This window comes from Electrophorus electricus, chromosome 10, assembly GCF_013358815.1.
Source record: "Electrophorus electricus isolate fEleEle1 chromosome 10, fEleEle1.pri, whole genome shotgun sequence".
NCBI lineage: Eukaryota > Metazoa > Chordata > Actinopteri > Gymnotiformes > Gymnotidae > Electrophorus > Electrophorus electricus.
In genome coordinates, this window is record NC_049544.1 from 19879306 (window position 1) to 19905021 (window position 25716).

A 25716-nucleotide genomic window follows, 5' to 3' on the forward strand; every position below is an offset into this window, starting at 1 on the left:
CTCCTCATCCTCTGGCCTATGTGAGCTGTCAGAAATCTATTTTCTGGACTAGACCAGTAAAATAGTGCCAGCACAGCAGTATAGGCTCCAGAAAGATTCATTAAACACATTCAAAAAGATTTTTTTAATGTTTATCATTATCATTGTTTGGTTTGTTATAGGCCCTAATTCAAAATTTAATTTAAGTTGTGAGAAAAAAAATACCTCTAGTATACAATCTAAAAGCTCTAAGATGCCAATTAATTCACAATATCACTTTTTGTTGTTGTTGTTGTTGTTTTTTTTAATTTACTTTTTATCTGAAAACTCTTCTCTTTGTAAACGTATTATCTGGGAACATAGTCATGTGGGGTTATTTTTGGCTGGTTTTTTTTTTTTTTTTTTTTTTTGTGTGTGTCTTGTGCCTTGTTACATAATGTGAGAGAGACAGTCGTGTCTCAGTCACTTTCCGGATTTCAAAATCTCCGCACAGATGTGCGTGAAAAATGTCAGTCTCAGTGCTAAAGTTTATAAATAAATGAATCAGCAACAGGTTTATGAGCTGGTGAGATTTGAGCAACCGGGTGGAGTCAAGAGGGGTGACATTACACACGTTCGATATATTCCATGCTCTCAGTTAGGCCTATATTCTATTACATATGTTCCGTTTTTTAGTTATTCCCGAAGGAAAGTGCAGAAATGTGGATTATATTATTTACGATACTTTCCGACAAAACTTCTGCGAAAGTAAGCACCGTCCCACTCCCAGCGTTTTCAGGCCTTGTTCAATACTTCAGTCTTGTAATAAAAAGTAATAAAGTGGGAGGGTCCACCCTGTCTAGTCGGTGTACCTTTAAAGGATTTCGGACAGTACCCAGAGGGTATCGCAGAAGTAGAAAGTACGCAGGCGGAGAGGATGACTGAAGAACCTTAGCGCTTTACCGCCCACGCACGGGAGGAGGAGAATGACGGGGAGAGGGGTTGTTACAAAAGCTCTGCCAGACAGTAAGATATCAGGCCAAAGGAGAGAGGGTGACGACAGAAAAATTAACAGCTAAACTTTACGAAACGTTTTTTTTTTTTTCTGGGACGAAAGCGCGTCGTATTACGGTAAGTCCCGAGTAAATGACGAAGAGCAGAGCCTTGGACGAGACTGAATTTCAGTCTTACCGCAGTTAAATTATTCCAGCGACTAACAGTTACGAACTTATACGAACTGTTGCTCCTCATTCTTTCGGAACACGGGTTTCCCGAAGATAATAGTTTATGCAATCTGATCGTTTCCCGTTAGGTCTTGTCTGGCGCTGGAAGAGCAGTGTTGTGGTCTCTCCGTGGGGCTGTAACTGGTTTGTTCTTGGTCGCATCGTGTGCTGGAATTATACAAACTCGACGGCTCATAACTTGTTTGTCAGGTTCGCCAAGGAGGGCTGCCTTAAAACGCCCGGGCGATCACGTTGTGCATAAAAGTAACATGTATCATGGTTTTTTTTGTTGTTGTTTTTTGCGCCAGTTTTACAGACACGATTTGATGTTTGTATAGCTGTTTTGGTTTGTATGAAATTTATGATAGATCACGAATTTACAAAGTGCAACTAAAATACCATTATCAAAGTCACTTTTAACAAAACAAAAACTCCCTTGATGGTAATTATTTGTTATATCTCGATTTGCATATGTTAAATTCTTTGCGTCTGTAAATTTAAAGAGATGCATTCCCCCAAATTCCTATTTCAAAATGTAGGCGCTAGTGTGATGATGTTCTGGGGCAGTGGTGCTCAGAGTAACTGAATTTGGTCATAATACCTTATTGCACATAAATCTTCTCTTTCTCTATATCAGTATACCTTTGTCTCTGTCTAACACTCTCTCTCTCGCTCACCCCTGTAGCCTCCTCTTGCACGACGTTTCTACTATGTATTCATACCTTTTCCGTTAGTGTCAACTACAACATTGCGCACATGTGTTATGGTCCTAATGTTTCTAGCTCTTTGTGTCTGTGACCTTGCTCATTCATAAACTTTATATTCTCCCTCTTAGGTGCCATATGGAGTCAGTAGCTCTAGCCAGAAACCGAAATGTAAGCAAAGCTTTAGGGCCCAATCTTTGTTGTTGGTTCATATCTTTGCATGAGGTTTTAGTATTGATTTGGACAATAAAAACAGGCACTTTGAACGTTGAAGGTTTTAAAACACTGGCATGTTATGAATACAGTCCTTCAAAATGACAAATTATGGAGAGGCATCTCATTTATGTCATCTGATGATGATTAGATCTGGTGGAAACACATCTTTGATGTGTTCACACAATACAGATTTTACAGCGGCTGTCATACCCTCAGGATTGGTTTTGATCAGGTGGTCTTGTCTGTTCCATGTAAAATGAGTTTGGCTAATGTTAATAATTTTACATGAAATTTAGCTCTTCCTGGTTCGAGAAAAGGATGACTTCTGTGCTGATATCTCCACAGCCTGTTTCTCTGTGTTCCCCACAGGCTGTTCGAGTGTGTTGTGGAGGCTCTTGGTGTGAGCGGCCATGCTTTCACAGCAGACAGGCCTACTGTGCGTGCGGCTGGCGTGCGCGCTGGCCACAGTGCGTGCGTGCCTCATCATCAGTGAGGTGAACTCTGACAACCCCAGCCTGGACACTAGAGAGTTCGTGGAGCTTTACTGGCTGCACGGTGGCTCTGTCCCGTTGGATGGCTACGCGCTTGTCTTCTACAACGGCAACGGCAACACAGCGTACCGCGTGGTGCACCTGAGCGGGTACCGCACGGATGAGCGCGGATTCTTCGTGGTGGGGTCCGCTGAGCTCCAGCCACCGCCAGCTGTGCCGCTCCCGCCCAACTCGGTGCAGAATGGGCCCGACGCCATTGCTTTGTACGGCCCCGCCTGGAACACAGTGACCGAAGGAGCTGGTCTCTCAGCTGTGGGCCTACTGGACGCCATCGTCTACACCTCTCGCAAGGCCATCGGCAGTGCAGATGACCTGGCCAGGGTTCTCACACCTGGCGCAATTCCGTACTTAGAAGATGACCAAGCCCTGATCAATGACGAGTCCATCGAGAGGTGCTGGCTCTCTGGCAGCCTCTACACCTTCCAAACTGGCATCCCCACACCCGGAAAGGCCAATGAGTGCCTGTCCCCATGGCCCAGCTCCCTGTGGATTGAAAGGATACTTGTGGCTGGGGCGAGACCAACTGGCATGGTGGAGGTTCGTGTTTTTAGGAAAATGGAGACGATGACTTTGGTTGTGTATGATACACAGACAGACACAGTCAGAACCAGCATGGAATTCCAGGCCAACAAACGTGGGATCATCTCTGTAAACATCAGTGCCACAGCTCTGTCAGGTCTCTGTCTCTGTGTCTCTCTGTCTCTGTGTGTGTCTCTCTCTCTCTCTCTCTCTCTCTCTCTCTCTCTCTCTCTCTCTCTCTCTCTCTCTCTCTCTCTCTCTCTCTCTCTCTCTCTCTAATTTATAATAGGTTCTAGGCTATGTAACCATCTATAGGCTTATTTATACACACTGGGATTTCTATATAAATGCACCATGCAGACAAAATATTTGACCATGAATCAGCTTAGGGCCAGTTCTTTTTGTTTTAAACCTTTTCATTTTGGACTCTGCAGACTTGGATGGCTGGGCTTTGGCTATATTTGAGCAGCAAGTGACTGACTTCCCTCAAGGTGGTCCTCTGAGTGAGGTGCAGCCAATCGACGCATTTGTTTGGAGCGGGCGCACAGGCGTGCCCAGTGCAAATCTCACAGAATCCCTCATACCAGGGAGGAAGCCCTTCAGGGTCGACAGCAGGTTCTGATCAGCAATTGCAGTCAGTTCAGTAATCAGTGTAGCTGGTTTACCGACAGCTCAGCCTGTTTCTGTGTAGCTTATGATACCCCATAATGAGTAGTGCTTTTGTTAAAGACGCAAAGTGTAGTTGCTTTGACTTTGAGCATAAAGTGTCATTAAGTATTGATAAGTATAGTCTTGTGGCAGTACTCCAGGGTCATCATACTACTCAATGCATTAATGCTCGTTAATGACTCACTTTTATGCGCCATTAGGCATTATGAGGATGATGCCTATGTCACTCGCTGTGGGGTTGCTCATTGGACGAGAGATCCTGGAACATTCCAGCTGCAGCGTCCAGGAGAGTCCAGTCGATGCACATGGCATAATACCTGCCCTTACGACATCGGTATGGCAGCTTATAACCTGTGACCTTTGGTTTTTTGACCTGTCTGCCTGAATGCAGTAGAAAGACACTCACATCACCAATTATTGCTTTAGCTGGCGTTAACACCACAGAAACACCGGACTTGCTGTGGTTCGAAATCGCTGGCGACTTCTTGCTCAGCGAGGTGAATGCGGACACACCAGGCTCGGCAGAGGATCAAGAGTTCGTAGAGTTGTGGCATCCGTCAGGCATACGCACCTCACTCAATGACATCTGGCTACTGCTGTTCAATGGGAACAATGGGAAAGTGTATCGCGAACTCGAGCTGCACGGATACTACACGGACCAACACGGCTACTTCCTGGTGAGTTGTTCTTGGGTAGCATGTTTCTCAAACAAAGTAGCCAAAATTCATTATTTTTTTAATCAGTCATATTTTGTAATTTTTGCACAGTTGTGGTTTATTTGACCCAGAATGTCATATTCACACATATTGAAGTAAAATTATATGTAAATGTATTTGGGGTTTTTTCACTTAGTAATTAAAGAATTGCTTTTTACCATGTTTTCCTGCATTTCGATAGGCTTTCATGTCACTGTTTTGTCCTCTTCTGTCAATTTTCAAAGATTGGCAGTCATAAAGTCAAACCACACATCGCCCTACCAGCCAATACCATTCAGAACGGCCCTGATGCCATAGCAATATATCGCTCATTGACTCCACCCTCCAGCGAGGGCACTGATGTTCCACGAAACGGCCTGCTGGATGCAGTGGTGTATCGCGCCCGCGGCTCAGACAAAGATTCTGCAGAGCTGATCAAGAACCTGACACCAGGACAGCTCCCCCTTCTGGAGGACTCTGCTGCGTTCCCGGGTGATGAAAGCCTCAGTCGATGTGGACCTAAGAGGTTCGATCATAACTCCTTCAGGGTAAGGTCATTTCTTGATTATATCAGTGTAATTGGATGATGTCATTTCCTGAAAGCACCACAAACGTTCTGATGATAAATATATTTCTTTTAGATTTGTGTCATGTCTTCACACATTCATTCACTGTTTGGTCATAGCAAAGAGCGCTAATGTAATTGTCTTCATAAAGTTCTAGAGTACTTAAAAGAAGCAGACATTAGCTTGGAGTCCATTCTGAAATACAAAAGGGAGGTGATGTATATCAAACTTTCATCTGATTTCAGTCTGATATCAAATATATGAATGGACTAATCATTGACAGCACTAAGCTTTAAAATACATTGTCTTTAAAATACTTTAAAATAGCTTTAAAAGCTTTAAAATAGCTTTAAAATAGATTGTCTCTAAATAATTGGTAGTAGACAAATGGAACCTAGTGATTTTTCTCTCTATTTCTATATGATTTGTTTAATAAAAACTTTTTTCTCACCTTCTGGGAGCTCATCTAAAGGGTTTTAAAGGGGTGTGATTATCTGTATTCCAGATAATCACATAATTTTGGAAGGACAACCTGGGATTAGTAAAGCTGTGGCTGTTATAGTGAGTGCAACTGAAACACTACAAAAAACCTTAAAAAAAAAAAGAACTTTTAGAAGTACTTTGAGCAGATTTATGTTAAAATAGGACTTTTTTTCTTCTAATCAACCTGTTACGTTCTGTGCACACACAAAGCAGTTAATGCATGGGGCATGCACAAAAGACAGACGCTGGATATCCAGCAGGCATTGGGTCCTTCCCAGAATGATTTGCCCAACAGGTGCCACTTTTAACATCTGCACACACGCTGGTCATCGCAGGATCTTTGCGCTAATGCAAGCAAATGAGCATGTCTCTCGGGGAGGTTGATGAGAGTGCATTAGGCAGAGTAAAACCCTGGGGGAAAAAGTCCACCATGTATTTTTACCCAAACGGGCCGTTTGAGTGGCCAGACGTTAAGAGGTGTTACTTGTGCCAAGCCGTTTCCTGTCGGTCTCCAACCCTTCCACCCCTGGCATGGCCTTGCACTTTTGCATGTTGTAATTTGCCACGAACAGTCAACCTTTGTGGCATACAGTCATGCGTTTTACTAGCGACTTCCAGAAAATAAAGAATTAGTTTCCAAAAAAGCATGCGTACTGAAGAAAGGGTCTTTGGAGCCTAATGCAGTATAAAAAGAAGAGACTGTGGGGAAGTCCCTTCAATTTTCTTACTGGCATTATTCAAATACACAAGTGAAGAGTATAATGGAAATCTTTCTAGGGCTTTATAGGGCTGAATGTCAATGAGGTTGGCATTCAGCAAACAGTTTCCTGTAGATGAGACAAAGGAAAAGTAACATAGCAAAGCATGACATAAGAAAAGGAGTACAATGTGGTCAGTGGAGTAGTTTTGGTGGGTTACATTGTTAGATGTTACAGTGGGGTAGTTAAGCGAACTGAAGCTTGAGGCTCAGCAGAAATCATTCCCAACCTGCAAGTCTTCAACTCATTAACTTTTTAACAGTGATCCTTGTGGATTTAACTCAGGCTTTCTGTCCTACCTCCACTTTGCTCAGTGCTAAAATACAGCAATTGCTTCACTCCCAAATTAAAAAAAAAATCTTGCCTTAACTTCTCTTTGAAGTCTCGTGTCTTGTATCTAAACTTTGGAATTCGAGACTAAAATATATGTCTTGGAGCCTGAATGTACAATTTATTTTCTTTTTAAAATATTTTTTAAATGTTTTACGCATATGTCAATGGTCAGGTTGACATCAAAGCCATCAATCACATGTGATGTTTGTTTAGGTCGCATCTCCCACGCCAATGATGAAAAATGACTGTCCCCGCCCTGCTGAAGGACTTGTCATTAATGAGGTGGGCGGGGTCTCTGGAGCTGAGACTTCCCAACAGGGTGTCTTTGTAGAGCTGATTGGTCCACCTTTGGCTGCTTTGCAAGGATTGATTGTGATGCTGTTCGGGAGTGGCGGTGTGACAAATGCTGTCCAGCTGACGGGGGCAATAGGAGCTGATGGATTCTACTTACTGGGGAACCAGTCCAGAGCCGGTGACTGTTTTAAAATCTGCTTTTAAAATCTGAATCATTGCTGTGCATGTGTGCCTCACACATGCACATTTGTTTATGTGAATTTTCAGGTTAGAGATGTCCTGACTATGTAGGAAAATCAGAGAAAAAGGGCGGTGACCTACTTTTTCATTTTTTTATATTTAAGGTTAGGTTTAGGTTAGCCGTGGGAAAATGCTTATTTCATATAGGCCTATGTAGTTACATATGTGTAATATACATATATTATATGTACAACTTGCATGTTCTGAAATTTTCACAAAGGCAAATCTGTTTTCATATATGTGTATGTTTATTCATGCATGTACTTAAGCTGTTTAGTTCAGAGATAGATATGTGTCCATATTAAATGGCAGTAAGAGTAGTTAAATTGTTTTAAAACTTCTAAAAATCTGTTTTCCTGATCTCTTTTTTTTGGTTTTCATGTTTTGGAGAAGTGTTTACTATTGCCAAACCATTCTTCTGCCATATTGACTTTCTCTTGATGGAAAAAAGGTCTGATTTTAAGCTAAAATTCTCTGTTCCTTCACACTTTCTTCTCTCTCTGTGTTTCTCTTTCTCTCTCTCTTAATGTAGATCAGAGTTTGCCAGCAGTGGATGCTCTGGGAGCTGTTTTGTTGTGTTTTGAACCGCTGGGAGCAGGTGTGTGTGGCAGGAACTCAGAAATTCAAGATGTTCTTGTGTTCTCTGAAGCCCAGAGCCTACACCCTATTTTCCATGGCACCATGCAACAGCACATACACCCAGTGGCCAGGTGTGTGCCAGTGTATCTGTATGCTTGTGTGAACTTGTTTAAGGCAGGTCATTTTAGTATGTACCTGTGTGACTCATTTCTGTGTGTGTGTGTGTGTGTGTGTGTATGTGTGTGTGTATGTATGTGTGTGTGTATGTATGTGTGTGTGTATGTATGTGTGTGTGTATGTATGTGTGTGTGTATGTATGTGTGTGTGTATGTATGTGTGTGTGTATGTGTGTATGTGTGTGTGTGTGTGTGTATGTGTGTGTGTGTATCCCCAGATTTGATTCCTTTTCTCGATGTGCTATGAAAGGATCTGCCATCTGGGCCACCTCCCACACTACACCCCGCCTCCAAAACCTCTGCCCAAGCCCCTCCTTCTCCAGCTATGTAGACCTATGCCTGCAGCCGGAACGCAATATGCATTTTAGTAAGATGAATAGTAATATTTAGCTTATGGCTTCCATCTTTTACTGTACTTTAATGTAAATGAATTCAAGTTGTTTATTTCACTCTTGTTTAGATATGAAATGGCAGTCAACTTTACTTTTGTGTTGAGTTTGTGTTGCTTGCGATTTGAGGTCAGCCTTGTATCCTCCTCACTGGGAGGTCTGCATGGATGTCAGGTTAGATTTCGCAGCTCTCTGTGTGGAGACTGAGGACATTTCCACCAAATACAGCAAAACAGCTGTTTTTCCTCTCAGGTCTGTGTAAACTCTGTCTGACTGTCTGTCTCTGTCTCTCTCTGTCTTGCTCTCTCAGATTGTTCATTGGAAAAATTTGCTGATTTGTTGGAGCTGTCTTGTAACTGTGGAGTCTCCATTTCTCATTTCAAAGGTGACGCACAAAAAAAAAATGATATAAGGATAAAATGGACAAAACATTAGTAATCATGCGCACTGATGTGTATGTGTATGTCTGCATTTTTGCGGGTTAGGTGTGAATTTAACGTGCTTATCAGGGAGGCTGTACGTGCAAGGTCAAGTACTTGCAGTGTCTAACCAGCAGAGGGCGATTGTGGCCCAGGCATTACAGAGCACAGCTGCACACAGCACACATATGCACTCCTGCTCCACTTCTAAGGAGCTACTTCTTAACAAAGGTAGGAGCACATGCATGCGCGAAAATCTCTTTCTCTCTCACTCACTCACACATACACACACGCATACGCTCTCTCACATAGTTCTCTCATTTTCCTTTCTTCTCTTACACACACACACAGCCACTTATACAGACTCCATACATATTCCATTTTTGTGTAGGAAAAACACTGTCAGAACAGCAGCATTAATGGAATTGATATATGAATAGAGAATTTAAAATAAACATTTTCCACAGGAATTGCAATGGTCAAAAAACAATGATTGACAGATTTTCTGTCCAATCAGATTCATCACTGGGGCTGCAGGTGGGGCTTGTACTGGCAGTGGTCTTGCTGGCTATACTTGGAGGATCCATTTTCTTCTACCTGTACAAGAAAAAGTATGGGTAAATAATAAAGTTTTACATTTATTTAACAGTATTTTTTTTTTTCTTTTCTGAATTATATTGCCTCTGTTTCTCTGTGTTTGTGTGTCTGTTCACAGACATCCTCAAGACTACTATTCTATGGAGCTGAATGAAAATGAATCACCCATGGAACTCTAGTGTGTGTGTGTGTGTGTGTGTGTGTGTGTGTGTGTGTGTGTGTGTCAGTCATTTGTCTGGTGGTGTCTGTACATCTATTGTACATTGTTTTCATGATAATGCTGAACGATTTATCAATTTATCAACAATTCAGATAGAATGTTGCCAGTTGTGAACTGAAGTTTTGAGTATCTACCATGAGAAACAATTTTTCACAAGCAGCTCACAACAATTTCATTAGGCAATATTTTTTTAGTATTATTAGACTCTTTTAAGAACAAAGTGGTGAACCATGTGTGCATTGATGGATTGGAGCTATATTGTCACTCTGTGGTAGAGCTTCTTTCACCAGTAGCCTGAAGATTTTTTGAAGTAACTACCTTTTTGAAGTAATTGCCTTGTCCAAAATGAAAATATGTTCAGTCATGTATTAAGTAAATTGCCAAAAAAATGACCTGTTTAAAAAATACAATTGCCATTAACATCTTGAAGGCATTCAGTAGAAAATTCTCCTTATTGAACCTTTATGTTTACATGTACAAAGCTGATTTGGACTGGATCTTAAATAAGCGTTTTTTATTGTTTGTTTGTCAGATGTTCTTATGTGTCTTTGTAACACATTCTCAACATGACCAAATCAGTGCTATTTTAGATGTTTCAAGACACTAAGTACATATAAATTGGTGCACTCTGAGTGAGGGGACGACTACATTTCTTTAATGTTTCAACTGAACTTACCAAATCCCAGTGTGAGTCCACTACTTAGAGCTTAGAATTTCAGAGATTTTTCAATTTCAATGATTTTTCAAACAGCTACCAAAAACTGATTCTTATCTGTTGGACTCTGATTTAGGGATGTTGCAGTATTTTGATGCCATTTTAGGAAGCCACTACTCCAGATGCAGGGCACTGGCACTGTTCCCTTTCTTTTGATATAAAGTTCCACTGATGAGTTGCATGTCATTGCGATGATGGCAAAAATCCTACAGAGACTGTTAAGTGCCTCTTGGCAGGATGAGTCACTTCCTCATTTTGGTACTGCATTTGTTCCAGGGGTACATAACTCCAAGATGCTGCATATACCCTTACTGAAGGTGGGGGGTGGGGTGGTTGGAGGTATATTTGATGGTGAGCTTTGGCTGTTGGGAGCGTTCTTTCCAAAGAAGAATGGCCTGTTTTTAGGTTTTGCATGCGTTTAGATATACAGTTTTATGTTAAAAAGAACATTTTTTTTTTTTTTAACCAAACCAGTGATTTATAGCATATAACCCCCCAACCCTATAGATTAATGTGAGGGTTGATGTGTAAATCCTCCAGGCACCATCAGTCTGAGTGGTTAAATGCTTTCCCATACCTTCTTGTGGTCAGTGGAAGTGTAAAATCAGCATTTTGTTCTAGTACCTTGCTTCTAAGATAATACTGAAAGTTTTCATTTAAAACTAGTGTTTCTGTGTTTTTCCATATTTTCCACAAGCAGCTTGTTCTGAAGTAAAGAAACTTTTACATCCTCCACTTCAGTGTCACTGTCTTTTTTTTCTATGTTTTCTCTCTCTCTCTCCTTCCCCTCAATCTCTTACCTCTTGTCTCTCGCTACCTCCCTCTCAGCGACTGTCTTTCATTTTTGTTCGCTCTCGTCATTATCACCGCTCTACTTCCTGGTCTTATGTCAGCACTTCCTGCTGTGGAATGGACAATCATCTGCTTTGTTTCACTCCAAGTGTCACCTTGTTGGTTTTAAAGTTCTTGTAGGGGCCCATGTGGGTATTTAGTTCAAATAATAGGTCACATGATTGCAGTTGGTTTTGTGCCCATGTAAATTTGAGATGCGTGATTACATCACCATGACCTGTGTATGTGTGTGTGTGTGTGTGTGTTTATATGTATGTGCTTGCAGAGAAACTGCATCTGCAAGCATGTGCAGGGAAGAGCATTTGTATGTGTGGTGATACATAAACAGGCCTGTTACTATACTATTGGAAGGCTATGTGTGTAAGTGTATGTTTTAAGGCAGAGGTGCTGCTGCTTTTGAAAAAGTTAAATCTGTGGCCTGTGTCACAGGAAGAGCAGGAGGTGTAACAGGAAGGAAAAAAAATAGAAAGAAACAAGAAAAAGACATTGAAGAGAGTGATTCTGTGTTCAGTGGAGATAGCGGGAGAGCCATTGTATGTTTTGAGCAGTGCAGACAAAGTGTTGGAAGGAGTGAATGAGAGTGAAACTGTGTTCAGGAAGAGAGAGTGTGTTGAGAGGACAGAGAGAGGGAGAAAGCAGAAGAATGATGGAGACCCTGAGGAACAAAGACAGATGAAGATGACCTACATAACTGCTGTGTCTTGCTTGGAAAGCTGCATTGTAAAGAACAGGGGCCCTGAGCTCATATTTAAATGGGGAGCATGTGTCAAGGTATGAATTCACAACCTGTTCAGAGTGTGTTTTGTAATTACACGCATGCTGGGGTTTCTTTGTGATTTTGGATACCTGACCTATCAGTAGGACACTTAGGATCTAATCTAGCACCCTAATGCATTCTTTGCAGGGTCCACAAAAATGTTTTGAGATACTTCTTTGATTGAGCTTTCTAGAGTGTCAAATGTTCATATAAAAATGACCAAACAGCTTCTTTGATATCACTCTCTAATGTCTTCCAACAGCTCAAAAGAGCTCAAAAAATGTTCAAAGAGTTTCTTAAATATTGCTGTCTATCGTCTAATGTGCAGCATTTAACATCCATGTGGAACAGTGAAGATTTGATTAAATGATTATAGCCTGTTCTAAAACAGGCTATAAACCTGTATCAAGATAATACTAGCCTTTACATGTTCTTTAACATGTGCTTTACATGTGCTGATTTACATGTTCATATGTGTACTCTACTCTAACCTAGTGCTTTACTAATTTCATCTCACCCATCTCAGAAAACACTTGGTCTAAACATCATCTTTAGCTGTGCAACAGATTCATCTCTCCTGTGGAAGTTATTGTAACGAACCATTTAATTTAATTTCCTTTAACAGTAATGTTTGCCTGCACCTCGACATTGACTGACTACCTTGTGAAATGAGGACATATTTTGCTCTTTTTTCCATTTAACTCCCTGTGCTCTTTGAAACACATTCAAAAAACACCCTAGTGTAGCTTTTCCATGGGGTTTTTATCTTTCCAATTTTTCCACAATGAACAAAGGTCATTGGATGTTAGTTTTGTATGCCAATGACCAATGATCAGTCCTCTCGGTGACATCTCAATGACATTACAAAGAGCAGCTAATCCTATCAGCTTCGTAGAATCACATGTCCATCATCAGAATGAAAAATTCACTTCAATAATAGGCATTTAATGGTTTACTTTTTTTTTACCCAGTAGTACAAGTAATTGACGAGTAATGTATTTGTGGACTGGAAAGAAAAATGTGCCTGCTCTGTCGCCTTTAATTCCACTGCTTACAGTACTTACCTGGTTTAGCCAATAAGAGCATCCGAGAGTATATCAAATATAGAGGATTTTGGAAGTATTCAGGCCCACTGTTTTACACTTTACGTTGTGTATTTTGAGTATAATAACTATTTTTGCACATTAAACTATGCTTAATCACCCATAATGACAAATTGAAAACATTTTTATAAAGAAAATTTAGAAATAAAAACTGAAATCTCTTATTTACAAAAGTATTCAGACCCTTTACTTTGTAGAAGTCCCTTTGGCAGCAATTACAGTTGCAAGTCATACATCACAACAAGCTCTGTGCAACTGGATTAGGACAGTTTATCCGATTCTTCATGATAGATCCTCTCAAACGAAGTTGATTGCATGACAAGCATTTGTGATGTTTGGGTCTCTATAGAGATTTTCAATGGGGTTTATGTCTGGGCTTTGGCTGGGCATTCCGACATTCCGAGACTTTCCCCAAAGCCACGGCAGTGTTGTTTTGACTGTATGCTTTGCGCCATTGTCAGTGTGAGAATCCATCAGATTCTCCACAGGTCTTTTGGAGCTCTTTTGTAATGAACATTGAGTTCTTTCTTACCTCCCCAAAAAGGCTCTTCTTGTCCAGATGCTCTTCTTGTCTGCTGGCCAACTCTAGAAAGGTTTAAAGATGTTCCAGGCTTCTTGCATGTCAAACTGATTGAGGTCACTGTGGTCTCGGGAACACTCAAACCTTTAGATATTGTTGTATAGCCTTACAGTACAAAACCATGATCAAAAAATCATAAGGGGGAAATCTAAGAGCAAAACGTCAGGAAAACCATAGGAAACAGGAAGATGGAGAAAAACACTCAGTATGCAGACACTAGGCAAACAATACTTAGCAATGAAGAAGCGGGAAAGTAGAGTCTATATAGCTGGGTAAATAGAGGAAGGCCACTGCAGGAGGTTAGCATTCTGGCAAGGCTGATGAGCGTGGGTGTCGATGCTTGCAGACTTGACATCCACAACAAAGGGTCTGAATACTTATGGGAATAAGCAATTTCAGTTTTAGGTTTTTGATTATTTTGATTATAACTCTAAATAAACAAATTTTCACTTTGTCATTATGATGATTATGTGATTAAGTGAAGATTGATGGGTAAAAATAGCAGTTATAACCATTCCAAATCAAATCCAGAACACAAAGTGTACAACAAGTAAAGGGGTCTGAATGCATTCTGAATCCATGTTAGTAGAAACAAGTATGTTATAGAAGAAATGGAGCCCACTTTTGAGGGTACTGCAGATCAACAGTACGGAAGGATCCCACATAAACAAAATGACCTGATAAAGATGCTCTGTATACCCAAAGGACATGAAATCTAGATGCAGTCTGAAGTAAAAGAAGCTGAATGTGGCCTTGGGACTTGAGTGAACTCAAAAGCTCAGGCGAAAGCTCAAAACTGGAGTCAACTCAAATCAAAACATTCATGATTTGGGGCAAAATAGAACAACTTGAAACTCAGCACGAATTTCCCTTGCTTGATGAACTGACAAACTGACTTGTGGTTTGTGACTTCACAAGACTTTGAATATTTTTTTTCTTTGTTTTTAATTGTAGCTAATTCTCAGTGAGGAAAATGATCATTGTGGCAACATTGCTGATAAAGTGAAAAAATGCTTCAAACATTTTACAGATAAATTTTAAAAGTGAAGCATTTAAGTGTATGGAGTATTATTATATTTTTTTGTAATCATATAAACAACTTCTCACCTTTGTGATGACTTGAGACTTCAAATTTTATATGCCCTAATTGAGACCTGCTTGATATCTTGGGCTAAAATATTTAATTATACTTGTAAATTGATGACCTGTTGAAAAGGGGAATATGCTTATGACATAAAATGGAAAAAAAAGTTTCAACATCTAATTATCTTTTATATTGCCATGAAGGTACAGGCATGCATTAAATATATCGTGCCGTATCCATAGCAATGGCATGTTTGTTTATGCATGTGGGTTGTGAGGTTTGCAAAGTCGAGTCTGTCTAGCTCATAGACGGTGCTCATTTTCTTCCTGCCTTATGTCTGTGTGTGTGGGGGGAGGGGGGGTGCATATGTGAGACAAAGGATAAGTGGCTTTATTTTGCATGTTTTAACAAAGAAAGGATTCATGTTTAAGGTGTGGTGGCCCACCTGAGCTGACTGCTCAAGAACCAAACATCTATGGCATATAGAGCAACGTTTAAAGCTCTAAATGATTTGCCTGTATTTATTAGCAAACACCTTTTTAAAATTATGCTGTTAATTGTTTTACTTATGTAAGAATTGCACTTGACTGAAGAGGTTTATAAGAAGTGTTATGTTAAAGTACTAATAACCACATGCCCTGCCTTTGAAGTAAACCCAGACAAATTTGCAAATCTCACGTTGAATGGGACCAGTTTTCAGCTTACAAATAGTTCATTACTAATGCAAGTATTGAAGACATCTTCAAAAAAAAAAAAAGAACAACCAAACAAAAAAAAAAAAAAATCGACTTCTGAGCTGAGTCACACGTTGAAGTGTGGTTACATAAGCACATATTGAGCACACCCATAAATTAGTCAAACGAAAAAGAGTTTCAAGTTTGGTTTATTTGTCACATACATAGTCATACACAGTATAACTCGCAGTGAAGATTATTATTGAATAATAATAATAATTAAATAAGTATTTATTATTTACTTTTGACCATATAGTACAGATCACAAAAAAACTGTCAGTATATTTTATGTAACAAAAAACATAGCACAGATAAAACTGTCACATACATGACTGACAGGGCCTAAACAGCTGTAGTGTTGGGGTCGAGGGGCCAAATGTGATATGTTTTCATGGTTCTTCAAAGTGCTTGCCATAAAAGATTTAAATGGAATTAAAACATTTTAATTTAAATGAAAAACCAATTTAAATCCAATTGAATTAAATTTACTTAAACAATTGAATAATTTAACCAGAAGAAATTTCACATGTATCTGTAATAATTATTTAATTATTAGAAATGTTCAAATCCTAAAAAAAAATAAAAATAAAATGTTTTTCAATCTTATATGTGAACTGCAGAGGTAAAAGATAAAAGACAATGTAGCAATGTAGTGCTGAAAAAATAATGTGTACTGCAACAAGACTTAAAAGAACAGCATGTAAACACAGCTAAAGGCCTGGTCAGATAATGTTTTTAGTTCAGATTTAAAAGCATCTAGTGGTGGGACTCTTCTAGTATTCTCTGACAACTAGTTCCATTTAAAAACAGCATAATGGATTACCCTACATCTGCATGCTTAGTCTTTAACTTGGGCAGGACTAACTGATTAGTTCCTAATGATCTGAGAGTTCTGCATGGTTCATAACACTGCAGCAAATCAAATCTATACATTGGTCGTACACCATTAAGTTTTTAGACCAGTAATAATACATTAAAATCAACTCTGGAATTTACTGGGAGCCAGTGAAAGATTTACGATAGTTGGTTGCCTTTTTTTAGTGTCCTGTTATGAGATTATTACAATACTCAATACTGCTAGAAATGAAAGCATGGATAAGTTTCTCTAGGACAAAGAATATCATATGCCTCACCAGTTTCATATGACTTTTTATGTTACTGAAATCTCAGGGGGAAAAGCTTCTTTAAGAGACCATCAAGCTGCAGCCTTGCTTATAACTTTGTTGTAATTTCATTGTCTGGTGCCCAGAGAAGATTGGATTCTTTGCTCCTCTCGAGGTTCCTTCATTATCTCAGGGTTGATTCCAGATCACTGTGGCCCTCAGGTTGTTCATTAGGAATGTTTGCCTGGATTTCTTTTTCTATTCTATTATTTCAAAAGTTCTTTACATTTACCTGGATGTGTTTGGGAGTATCTGCACATCTCAAGCATAAGGTTTAATCATCATGAACAATAATTATTTGTTTGTCTAGTCCTCATCAAGCCAAATCTAAAAATTTCTGCCTTGTTTTGTCATATGTCATGTGTGTGTGTGTGTGTGTGTGTGTGTGTGTGTGTGTGTGTGTGTGTATGTTAATTGGTTAGTTACCTGGATGTGTCTGTAGACTGTCGTGGGAAATTTGGATGTTTGGAACAAATGCTGCTTGAAGGTCCATTTTTAATGAATATTTTATCCCCTTTGATAAATCGCTTTAGTCTCTATAACCAGAGTGTTCATTGTATAATATGCACCTGTTCATGGGAATATAATACATAGACAATTATTGTTAATAACATGCCATTAGCATGTTTATCAAGCAACATTACTGACACCACATTAACTCCTCTATTTGAAACAGTGCCATGGATCCATGGGACTGTACCTTAATAAATAACTGAACAGGAGCATACACTCACACAGCGCTGTGGCCCTAACAGTAGAACATCTGTAATGGAGAGGAACTTGCAAATACCCTGGCAAGAGGATTGCTACATGGATCTGAAGTCCTCTTCTCCAAAATCAGTAACGCGCAACAAGATGGAAGGTAAATTTGCATGGTGTCACTATGTCAGTCCAGTTACTGCAGTTATGATACTGAAATGTCTTAATATGCTTTGTGTCTGGGTGTATGTGTTTGCTAGATGTGGGTTGGTTGCGTAAACATCAGAAAATGCTGCAGCGCTGCATTTCTGGCCCCTTATTGGTGGATGTGGTCAATCACATGAAGAAGCAGCACCAGCTGAGCGCCGAGGGGGTGGGGCTTATTCAGGGCACAGGATGCTTGGAGGATAAGGTGCACACATTGGTTGACCTCCTGTACGTCAGCGATCCACAAGGCTCTGCTCTCCGTGAATACCTGCAATGCTCACATCCTCAGGTGTACAACCTTGTGGTTCTGTATGGTGAGTGCATAAATGAAGGGTCACTTTACAACTCTATAAAGTACTGATCAAGTAATCAGAAGGTTGCCAGTTCAAGCTCCACCATTGCCAAGTTACCACTGAGCCAGGCCCTTAACCCTTAAACCCTCAAATTGTACTTGGTTACAATTGTCACATCAGATAAAAGCATCTTCTAAATTCCATAAATGTAAATCAAGTAAGAACTATTCAGTACAAGCTCAGAGTTTGACAAAAAATGGTCTTGAAATTAATTAAAATGAACTCTACTGATTTCTAATGGAGTTGCTTTTCATTTATGATTTTTAATTACATTTTGATTTGATTACATTATTTATGTGCTCATGTACATGCATGCAGTATAGTATGTAAGACAAAAACATTACATGCTTTAGTTCTCTGTTAGGGTAATTTGCAAACTTCCCAGTCTGGATAGCTGGAGTTGTTGTGCTCCTGTGAATTACTTGTACCATTAGGACTAGTCTAACAGTGGCCAACTCTGTTCCTGGACCAGAGTAGCAGGTTCAGCTCATTGGTTCATTGCCGGGTTTGGTAGGTGTAGCTAAGCATCCCCAAACTGACCTGGTGTCTGGCTCAGAGAGTGCCACACTGAACTAGCACAACATAGAACCACTGATGCTTATCAATCTGCTTGTTACTGTAACTGATGATGTGAAAAACATCTGAGGTCTCATTCTTTTACTCTTTCTTTCTGTTTCCCACTATTCTCAGAGTCGGTTGTTCAACATCAGAAAGACGCCCTGCTCCAGGTAGTCAGAGAAGGTAATAAAAGTCTCACCGAGCAAGCTGCCAATCATACCACTGACCCTGCCCTCTTACTAGTTGAGGGTGTGTCTGACTTACAGCAGAGAGAGCATGATCTCATTCAGGTGTTGGTCAACAGAGGGGCAGGACCTTTGCGTGGTCGTCCACTGACATTAGACAGACTGCTTGCTTCATTGACTAGAGTCAGCATAGCCCCTCGTGTCACGCTAACAGTAGGCGTGTCCGGTAGTGGGAAGAGTCGATTGGTCGGCCAGTTTGTCCATCTATGGACTTTGGGGAAGATATACCCTGAGTTGAACTTGGTGTATCCTCTTGCATGCTGGGAGTTAAGCAACTTTGAGCGACTTTCGGTCGAGAAGCTACTGCGGTTAAAAGCTCCGCATGAAAATACGGACCTGATATTGTCTAGCAGTGTTTGCAAAGTGCTGTTGATTTTTGATGGGCTGGAGGAATTACGCTCCCCTTTGGACTTCTCTGAGGCTCCGGTGACGTCTGACCCTCGCCGGGAGCTACTCATATCAGACCTTATCACAAACATTGTCAGGGGCAACTTGTTGCCGCATGCAACGCTATGGCTTTTGTCGAGGCCTGTAGTCGGTGCAAAGGTACCTGCAGGATTGGTTGACCGTGTAACTGAAGTACCGCCTTTCTCCCGCACACACATTCAGGAATATCTTGCAAACACTCTCAAGCACTCGCAAGAGAACTCTCACACACCCTCGCGACCATCCACCCTGTCTGATTCTCTCACACACACATCAAGGAACACCTCTGAGCAGGTGTGGGCTCACCTTAGCTCCCAGAAGCCTTTACTCCTTTTGTGTTCAGTGCCTGGCATCTGTCACATTGTCACAACAACACTGTCCCGCCTTGTGGGGGTGGATTCGGAGGATATTCCTCTCCCACGGACTCTGACTGAAGTGTATGCTCATTACTGTTGGCCACAACTCTCATCCACTGATGTGCCCAACGAAAGCATCCGGAAGCAGATAGCCACGCTTGGCCGCCTGGCCTTCTACAGCCTATTACGTCAGCGCAGCACATTCAGTGAGCCTGAGTTCCGAACGTACGGTGCCGATGTCTTACCACCTGCACCAGGAACTCTGGGACACAGGGTCCTCCGGTGCACGCGGTGCTGGTTCTCGGACTACGTGTGCTGGCGGTTCGTTCACTCCTCTGTGCAGGAGTTTCTTGCCGCACTCTTCTACTATACAGCTTCGCGCCGAGGCATGTTCGACCTGTTCTCTGAGAGCAGCGTATCATGGCCGAGAATTGGCTTCCAGAGCCACTACCGTGCCGCTCTGCAGAAGAGAGACAATGCGGCCAATGCCAGCCTCGACCTCTTCATGCGTTTCCTCTCCGGCCTGCTCTCGCCGGCCACTGGCATGCTGCTTGGTGGGGCCTTGGGTGTGGGCCGTGAGGAGCAAGTGACCCAGCGAACCGTGGTAACGACCCTGCTGCGGAACGCAGTAGTGGGGTCTGGGGGCGAGGTGGTGAGCATGCACAGTGTAGCCACAGTCACCTGCCTGGCGGAGGTACAGCAGGGGGAGTGGCTACGTTCAGTGGAGGAGGACCTGATTGGCTGTAGACTGCGTGGGAAGCTGAAGGCCGGAGTGTGCGCGGTGCTGGCATACCTCCTGCAGGTGTCGGATGCATGTGCAAATGAGACGCAACTCTCAAACTGCCTAGATGCCACCTCTCTCAAGAGACTCCTCCCCCAGCTTCTGTACTGCAGTAAGCTAAGGTAAATGACTTCACTCCTTGAACTACTGCATATACAGCACATAAATTCTAATAGCAATTTTTGTGTACACCTCAATATTTGGCAAGCCAGATCTGAAAGGAGTGAGGTGGGCAATCAAGCATTCACTCCTCTTTGTTTTTACACCTGGGCCATGCTGCAAAATGCCTCAAGCACTCTGGCCTGAAGAGAACACCATGCACTCACACCATCACCACATATTTTAGTTTTTTTAAGAATGATACTCTACAAACTTTGTGGCTCTGTGTTTGTGTGTGTTTAAGCATGTGTGTGTGTGTGTGTGTGTGTGTGTGTGTTTCAGGATGGAAAATAATGAATTTAAGGATGATGCAATGGAGCTTCTGGGGAGTTTGCTTAGTGCCAAAGACTGCCGTATTCAGTGTCTGAGGTGTATACACACACACACACACACACACACACACATTTATTGCTGGGTTAGGGTTTATGGCTCACGGGGGCCGGGGGGGGGGGGGGTGTTCAGATAATTGCTGATAATTCTGTGGTTCTGTCCTTTCTTCTCACACACTCATTGTCTATATATAACTACTCTTCTTCTCATCCCCCAAAAACATTCTCTCTTTTTAGTCTTGCAGATAGCTCAATAAGCAGTAAGGGTGTCAAACCCCTTAGTCGATCCCTTCTAGTCAATCGCACACTCACCATACTGGAGTAAGTCGCTACAGTGAATTTATATATGTCTGTGGGTGTGTGTGCTTGTGTACATGTAGGCGTGTGTGTATGATTGTATGCAGGTGTGTGTGTGTGTGTGTGTGTGTGTGTGTGTGTGTGTGTGTGTGTGTGTGTGTGTGTGTGTGTGTGCGCGTGTGTGTGTGTGTGTGTGTGTGCGTGTAGGTTTGTGTGTGTCGGTGTGTTCTGGGGCTGGAGAAATAAAGAACAGTGTTATAGACAGAGAGTGCACTCAGGCTACTCAACTCCAGTCCTGGAGATCCACCATCCTGAGTGTAGTTCCAACCCTAGTTTAGCACTTTTGTTCCAGTTATTCAAGACCTTCAGTAGCCCCTGAATATTAGAGACAGGTGTGTTAGTGTTCTCCAGGACCAAAGTACTCCTAACCTAAAAATAACCTAGAATACATCATCTTTGTATTATCTCTGACAACCTATAGTAAAATAAGTTTTATTCTTATATATGAGAACAGTTTAAAACCTTTAAGGGGTATTAGGCACTTTATAATTAGAAGAAAGTTCATAACCAGTGTAGGATTATCCAGGTATCACCTGTTTACTTATTATCCAGTGACAACAAAGCTCTATAGCTTTTACATATATTGATTGTCATTAATAGTCTTCATGGGAACAATATTGGCACCAGAGGAGCAAAGACATTGGCTGAAGCCCTGAAAATGAACCAAGTCATCACATCACTTAAGTGAGTTTCTGCTGAACTGAAACAACAATTTGTTTTTCCTTTAAATAAATATTTTTTCTAATTTTTTTAAGTTTATTTTTTTTATCACAACAGCACTAAAACAAAGCCCTTAAATGCATATGTATATATGAGTCATCATCCAGAGATGTCTGTCTGTCTGACTGTGTGTGTGTGTGTGTGTGTGTGTGTGTGTGTGTGTGTGTGTGTGTGTGTGTTTGTGTGTGATTATGCAGTCTTCAAAGTAACCACATAGAGGATGAGGGAGCTCGTGCTCTAGCTGACGTTCTGCAGTCAAACCGGAAACTCGCCACACTAAAGTAAGTGCATGTGTCTATGCGCTTGTGTGTGTCTGTGTCCATCGTGTGTCTGTGTTTTATATATTTTTTAATTTTGGATATTTGCATTTTTAATAGTGTGTGTATGTGTATGTTTCAGTGTTCAGAAGAATGGTATAGGCCCAGAGGGAGTGAAGAGAATTGCAGACTCCCTGAAACAAAATCAGACTCTACAAGACCTCAAGTAAGACCAAGAAGACCTCAGGGACGTGTGCTTGCACATTTGTGTGCAACTTAGTTTGCATACCTGGCTGTGTTTGTGTGCATACGTGAGTGTGTGTGCGTGCATGCATGTGTAGAGGTGGGGAGAGAATACTGTTTAAATGTACTTTCAGATATATAGCACTGTGCTAACAGAGTATATGTTAATTTTTTTACAATACACTTCTGGATGCTAGATTGGCATAATATTGTTTCTGTTCCATTGATGCAAAAAGTAAATAAATCTTTTTGTATTGGGGTTATCAGTGAAAACAGTAGAATCAGTGGGCTTGTGTCCAGGTACCTCTCAGTCTGTAAGGTGACATTGGTGTGTATTACCTCAGTGTGTCCAGTAATCAGCTGGGGAACCAGGGTGCACTGTTCCTGGCTCAAGCTCTTGTGGTGAACCATACACTTTGTACTCTCAGGTGATACACACACTTACACAGAGAGAGACAAGATTAAAAAAAAACATTAAACATTAAAAATGTGTTAATTCAGTACTGCAGTTCATTCTCACATCTCTCCATCAGTCTCCAGAGTAACTCTGTCAGTGACAAAGGCATGAAGGCTCTTACTCAGGCACTGCGCTCCAATAGAGGTCTGACCAGCCTCAAGTGAGTTTGTGTTTGTGTGTGTGTGTGTTCGCATTCGCGTGTGCGTGTGTGTTTGTACAGGCAAAGTCAGTATTTAATGTGACTTCTCTTGGCACTAATAACATCTTGAAATGTTTTGGGGAGACTGTCCTGAAGTTTTCTAAGGTAATCTGGTACCACTCCATTCAGGTTCCATTCCATTTAGGTTTAAGAAAGCCAGGTTCCTGCTATTGTTCACGTGTAATACTATACACACTATAGCCTATATAAGTTGTTTATTCTGATTTTTCTTTTTTTTAATACCATGTAGTACTATCTGTATCTTAGGGGTCACAGCCCCAGGTGTTCCTTTCACCACTGAGACAACCTTGATGTTAACCTTCTGCATTTATTCATTCAGTCACTGGTATTTTTTGCAGCTTCTCATATTCATTCTTTTGGCTGTCGCCATGATTCGAGACAGTAACATCTATTAGCAGTGCTACCATTTTCTGCATCTTATCTACTATCATGGTATCTGGCTGGTTCTCCACTACTTGTTTATCTGTCTGGATCTGGAGGTCCCACAGCATCTTAGCACCACTCTCTGTGGTTCCTCTCAGAATCTCCATGGAATAACTGCAATGTACTGTAGAAAATTATGTTGAGGTGGCATTTTGGAGGCATTTGGCCTCCATGAGAGTGTGTTTTCCTTTTATAGCACCGTACTATAAAAGAAAAATCTGTGTGTGTGTGTAGCCTCAGGGAGAACTCCATAGGAGTTGAAGGTGCTAAGGCCATTGCCCAAGCTTTACAGGAGAACAACACACTCAGAGAATTTGAGTGAGTACCCATCCCCCCCTCTCCCCTGTGGTGTAGGTCTTTCTAGAATATTTTCTCAAAGGGCTTAAGTGATCATTCTGCTGATATTGATCTTCTCTCTAGACATCACTGTAGAATAGGAAGGCTATTCTCTAGAAATTACAGAATGTGTGTGTGTTTTAAGCCTTACAGCTAATCTTCTCCATGATGAAGGAGTGACAGCCATTGCTGAGGCAGTGAAAGTGAATCGAGCTCTCACATCCTTACAGTGAGTTACACGTGTGTGTGCGTGTCTGTGTCTGTGTCTGTGTGTGTGTGTGTGTGTGTGTGTGTGTGCGTGCGCGCGCGCACAGGTTTCTGAGCCCATTAAATAGTTTCTGAACATAAGTCACTAAAGTGCATGAGCAAGGCAGCAGTGGGGTTGAGAATCTTAATATAGCCCAGCACACTTGCGTGTGTCACCGATCTGTCACAGTTACTGACTTGTTCTCTCTCATTACTGTGTGTGCGTGTGTGTGTGTTAGTCTCCAGTGGAACTTTATGAAGGGTGGTGCTGCTAAGGCACTCTCTCAGTCTCTCCACAGCAACACGAGTATCCAGCTACTGGAGTGAGTCTCTACAGCAAAAACCTCTCATCCATCCATCATATCATATACATGCAATTCTGTAATTTGTAATATACTGTTAACTGTGTGTTTGTAGTCTACAGGAAAATGCTCTTGGTGATGATGGTGTTGTCTCGCTGGCTGGCGCCCTGAAAGTTAACTCCTCGCTTGTCGCGCTCTAGTGAGTTAAGAGTCGTACACCCAGACACAGACACAGAAAGCAGGTAACACAGCAGCGTGTGGTGTGCCAGAAAACACCATTGGTTAACAAGATGTTGAATTTAAACTTCCTGTTTCTTTTTGCTCCACATATAGCTTTTAAATGTTAGGTGATATTGAATTTGCTTTTTTAATTACTTAGGTTATGATCACATAGAACATGCTTGGAGAATTGTTTCGCACCCAAAAGTTCTGTCCCACAGTGATGCACTGAGTAGAATGGACAGAAATGGGCCTTTACGATATAACGTGAACATATTTTACCTTGTGTAGTCTGCAGGGAGTTTCGGCAGGGAACTTGGGGGCCGTGGCACTGGCTGATGCTCTTAGGGTTAATCAAACCCTCCACACACTCGAGTGAGTCACCCCATCTCATACACTTAGTCAGCATTTTTATGTCCATCAGGCTGTGCAAACGTTGATCCCACATATCATTTAAATCACCTTTATTCTACATGATCAGTCTCCGTGGCAATTCCATTGGCATGGGTGGGGCCAAAGCGCTCTCCGTTGCTCTGAAGACCAATAGGAGTTTGAGAAGTTTAAAGTGAGTCCAGTACTGTATTTTGTGGACTCATTCCTCATCCATTTCACAGGATGAGCATTTTTGAGAATGTGTATCTCTGTGCAGCCTCCAGGAGAACACTTTAGGTATGGACGGAGCCATCTTCATTGCCACTGCATTAAGAGGAAATCATCAACTCACTTACATCAAGTAAGTGCCTGATAATGCTGATATTAATATGGGCTACTCTTTTTGGAGAGAGGTGACAATATGCATCAACACCTATTGGTGTAGTGAAGTGTTTAAGGCTTTCCTTTAAGTATGGTAAGACATTCGAGAGTGCCTTGAGATTAAAAATTAGTCGTCAATTCCTGCTGATTGCTGCTGTGCAACAGTGGGGGAGACATGTTAAAAGGACCATCATTGATGAATCAGCACAGTTTAGCCCAGAAGCTAGGTTTCATCCACATGCAAATGTCTAAATGTGGGCATTCATGTACTCTGGTTCAGTCTTCAGGGGAACGGAATCGGTGAATCGGGAGCAAAGGTCGTTTCGGATGCCATAAGGGCTGATGCTATGGAATGCGTTGTGGATATCTGACAGATTAACATACACTCCTACACTTTGCAAATTTATGTCCATCTATTACTATTTATTAATTATATCTCAGCATCAATCCCATTTCCTGTATAATAATAAGTACTGCATTTTGTTCATTTCTC

General features: G+C 41.3%; 2 protein-coding genes across 5 annotated transcripts; both read left to right on the top strand.

Annotated features, from left to right (window-relative positions):
• Positions 1-870: 870 nt before the first annotated feature.
• On the top strand, positions 871-11039 carry si:ch211-183d21.1. Of its 2 annotated transcripts, none has more exons than XM_035531004.1 (13): positions 871-1089; positions 2471-3328; positions 3606-3786; positions 4041-4174; positions 4267-4517; positions 4781-5083; positions 6889-7147; positions 7742-7919; positions 8183-8331; positions 8664-8738; positions 8839-9003; positions 9290-9389; positions 9488-11039. In XM_035531004.1, the coding sequence occupies exons 2-13, from the start codon at positions 2512-2514 to the stop codon at positions 9546-9548; spliced, it is 2673 nt and encodes an 890-aa protein (XP_035386897.1). In that variant the 5' UTR covers positions 871-1089; positions 2471-2511; the 3' UTR covers positions 9549-11039. The 2 variants fall into 2 exon arrangements, with proteins under 2 accessions (XP_035386897.1, XP_035386898.1); XM_035531005.1 differs by having other exon boundaries at positions 9290-9383.
• A 566-nt stretch (positions 11040-11605) lies between these two features.
• nlrc3 (NLR family, CARD domain containing 3) lies at positions 11606-25672 on the top strand. 3 transcript variants are annotated; one of them, XM_027011694.2, is made up of 19 exons: positions 11611-11927; positions 17254-17439; positions 17537-17797; positions 18527-20324; positions 20644-20730; positions 20928-21011; positions 21648-21731; positions 21965-22048; positions 22167-22250; positions 22612-22695; positions 22801-22884; positions 23602-23685; positions 23849-23932; positions 24189-24272; positions 24367-24450; positions 24762-24845; positions 24952-25035; positions 25120-25203; positions 25504-25672. In XM_027011694.2, the coding sequence occupies exons 2-19, from the start codon at positions 17346-17348 to the stop codon at positions 25592-25594; spliced, it is 3423 nt and encodes a 1140-aa protein (XP_026867495.2). In that variant the 5' UTR covers positions 11611-11927; positions 17254-17345; the 3' UTR covers positions 25595-25672. The 3 variants fall into 3 exon arrangements, with proteins under 3 accessions (XP_035386925.1, XP_026867495.2, XP_026867496.2); XM_027011695.2 differs by having other exon boundaries at positions 17333-17439; XM_035531032.1 differs by lacking the exons at positions 24952-25035; positions 25120-25203; positions 25504-25672 and having other exon boundaries at positions 11606-11927; positions 24367-24493; positions 24762-24780.
• Positions 25673-25716: the final 44 nt, after the last annotated feature.